Source organism: Meleagris gallopavo, unplaced genomic scaffold (genome assembly GCF_000146605.3).
Source record: "Meleagris gallopavo isolate NT-WF06-2002-E0010 breed Aviagen turkey brand Nicholas breeding stock unplaced genomic scaffold, Turkey_5.1 ChrUn_random_7180001922590, whole genome shotgun sequence".
Lineage (NCBI taxonomy): Eukaryota > Metazoa > Chordata > Aves > Galliformes > Phasianidae > Meleagris > Meleagris gallopavo.
In genome coordinates this window covers 3,220-5,852 of record NW_011185242.1, presented here as the reverse complement: position 1 = coordinate 5,852, position 2,633 = coordinate 3,220, and the positions used below count along the sequence as shown (strand labels likewise).

The following is a 2,633-nucleotide window of genomic DNA, read 5'->3' as shown; positions in this document are numbered from 1 at the left end:
GGATCACAGCTACACTGCATGCCAGAGTGTTTCCAAGGGCACTTTGCGAAGAGGAGAGACAAGGCAGGGATTTTCCTTTTCTTTTTCTTAGGGAAGGGGAAGGAGTTGTAGACAGAATTCTAAAAGGAGCCGTGAAATATGAACACATCTCTGAGAATCCTGAATTGTACACTTCTCATTCTGGTGTTAATTGAACAACCTCCTCATGTGCTTTTAGTTTCTCTTCCCCCAAAGGACAGCATCAGCTGAAATTATTGTCATTTTCTGCAGGCATAAACATGCACTTCTCCTGCAAACAGGCAGCTTTCTCTACCAGAAATTTAAATGCAAAGAAGTTGAGATGGGCACCCTCCATGCAGACAGGGTAAAGACATGAGACATGGAAATTGCTTGGAAGAGCAAAATATCCAGGCATCTGATATAAAATTAGGGAATGAGAGGAAATAAGAGCCTCTTAAGCTTCTACTTCTTAAGGTACAGTGAAGCTCATTAAAATAAACTCCCATAATGGAGTTAAATGAACATTTTCCACACACAAACCAAAACTTCTATAAAATGGTGGGTAGAGTGTCTGTGTGAATGGTCTTGACTCATCATTATCTTCTGCACTGTGCACAGGACTCCATGCCCAGGACCTGCAGATGCCCAACAGCAGTTCCATCAGCGAGTTCCTCCTGCTGGCATTGGCAGACACGTGGCAGCTGCAGCTCCTGCACTTCTGGCTCTTGCTGGGCATCTACCTGGCTGCCCTCCTGGGCAACGGCCTCATCAGCACAGCCGTAGCCTGCCACCACCGCCTGCACAGCCCCATGGACTTCTTCCTGCTCAACCTCGCCCTCCTCGACCTGGGCTGCATCTCCACCACTCTCCCCAAAGCCATGGCCAATGCCCTCTGGGACACCAGGGACATCTCCTATGCAGGATGTGCTGCACAGGTCTTCTTTTTATTATTTTTCTTTGGTGCAGAATATTCCCTTCTCACCATCATGTCGTATGACCGCTACGTTGCCATCTGCAAGCCCCTGCACTACGGGACCCTGATGGACAGCAGAGCTTGTGCCACCATGGCAGCAGCTGCTTGGGCCACTGGGGTTCTCTATTCCCTGCTGCACACTGCCAACACATTTTCACTGCCTCTCTGCCAAGGCAATGCTGTGGATCAGTTCTTCTGTGAAATTCCCCAGATCCTCAAGCTCTCCTGCTCAAAATCCTATCTCAGAGAAGTTGGGCTTATTGTATCTTGTGTCCCATTGGAACTTGGGTGTTTTGTTTTCATTGTTGTGTCCTATGTGCAGATCTTCAGGGCCGTGCTGAGGATGCCCTCTGAGCAGGGACAGCACAAAGCCTTCTCCACGTGCCTCCCTCACCTGGCTGTGGTCTCCCTGTTTCTCAGCACTGGCATGGTTGCCTACCTGAAGCTGCCCTCCATCTCCTCCCCATCCCTGGACCTGGTGGTTTCATTTCTGTACTCGGTGGTGCCTCCAGCACTGAACCCCCTCATCTACAGCATGAGGAACCAGGATCTCAAAGATTCTCTGTGGAAACTGATGAAAAAGTGTATTTCAAAAGCAGTCAACTGCCCACATTTTTCTATCTAAGAATTGAAATGCAGATTTTAAGAGAATCAAACTGTCATAGTTTTCTTTATGTATTCATTTTCTAAGTGTAATTTCTTAAATGTTTTATTCTGTGTTTTATATATCCTACTGTTTTTCACTTCAATGTCATTATCCACATCAATTACTACTCAGTTAATACCCATGCAGTGTAGCCCAGGCACACTGTACTCGAGCAAACAGGCTCTCTGTCAAGTTTAACCAAACAAAGAACATGCTCTGACTTTGTCCGTCTTCCTTCCTGTGGGACATTTCTGGTGCTGCTGGGGTCAGTTGTTCTCAGAAACCCACAATCCAGCAGGAAGCACAGGGCTGTTAATCCAACTGTGCGCTGACTTCAGCCTGCAATAGCTGACGGCCATCCCTTGGCTCCTGGCTGGAGTCTGTGCTTTCAGGCTCACATCTGTCAGTGCCTCTGACAGGCCAGCAGCAGCACTTGGTTTGCACACTGGTCGTTAGATCCCCTCTTCCTCAGTCCCTGTGAGACCTTGAGTAGGAAAAAATCTTGGGTATGGGTTCTCATCTCAAAGGCTTAGCCCCCCGACCCGGAAGGGCCGGATCTCACGACTTCCATTATGTGCAGGGATGGGTGCCTGGAACTGGAGCATTAACACTTTAACTCCCAGTGCACTACATGGTGGTTTGATGTGGAATACTGAAAACCAAAAAACACAAAGCCATGACATTTGGGTTTCCTCACACATTACTCCCAGTTTACTTGCAATTTACACCGGGTTTACTCACATTTCCATTTGACTGTGACTCACAATTTAAATCACGGTTTTCTCAACATTTTCTTCATCTTTACTCACACTTTATTCTGGGTTTACTCACCCTTTTCTCCAGGTTTTACTGACACCCTACTCCTGCTGCGTATACTCTCTCCCCTGGGCCTGCCCATGATTTACTCCAGGTGTTTTTCAGACTAGACTCGAGTTTACTCACACTCAACTCCTGGTTTGCTTGCTGTTTTCTCCAGATTTTACTCAAACTTTGCATCAGGCTTGCACACTCTTT

At 47.2% G+C, this 2,633-nt stretch overlaps 1 protein-coding gene across 1 annotated transcript; it reads left to right on the top strand.

The window, feature by feature from the left end:
• The first annotated feature begins 641 nt into the window (after positions 1–641).
• Positions 642–1,598, top strand: LOC104916575 (olfactory receptor 14C36-like). The gene has a single exon (XM_010727605.2). The coding sequence runs from the start codon at positions 642–644 to the stop codon at positions 1,596–1,598; it is 957 nt and encodes a 318-aa protein (XP_010725907.2).
• The last annotated feature ends 1,035 nt before the right edge of the window (positions 1,599–2,633 follow it).

Bases quoted from the DNA above. Each gene is read 5' to 3' on its own strand.
- LOC104916575 (XM_010727605.2), top strand. From the start codon at position 642: ATGCCCAACAGCAGTTCCATCAGCGAGTTCCTCCTGCTGGCATTGGCA.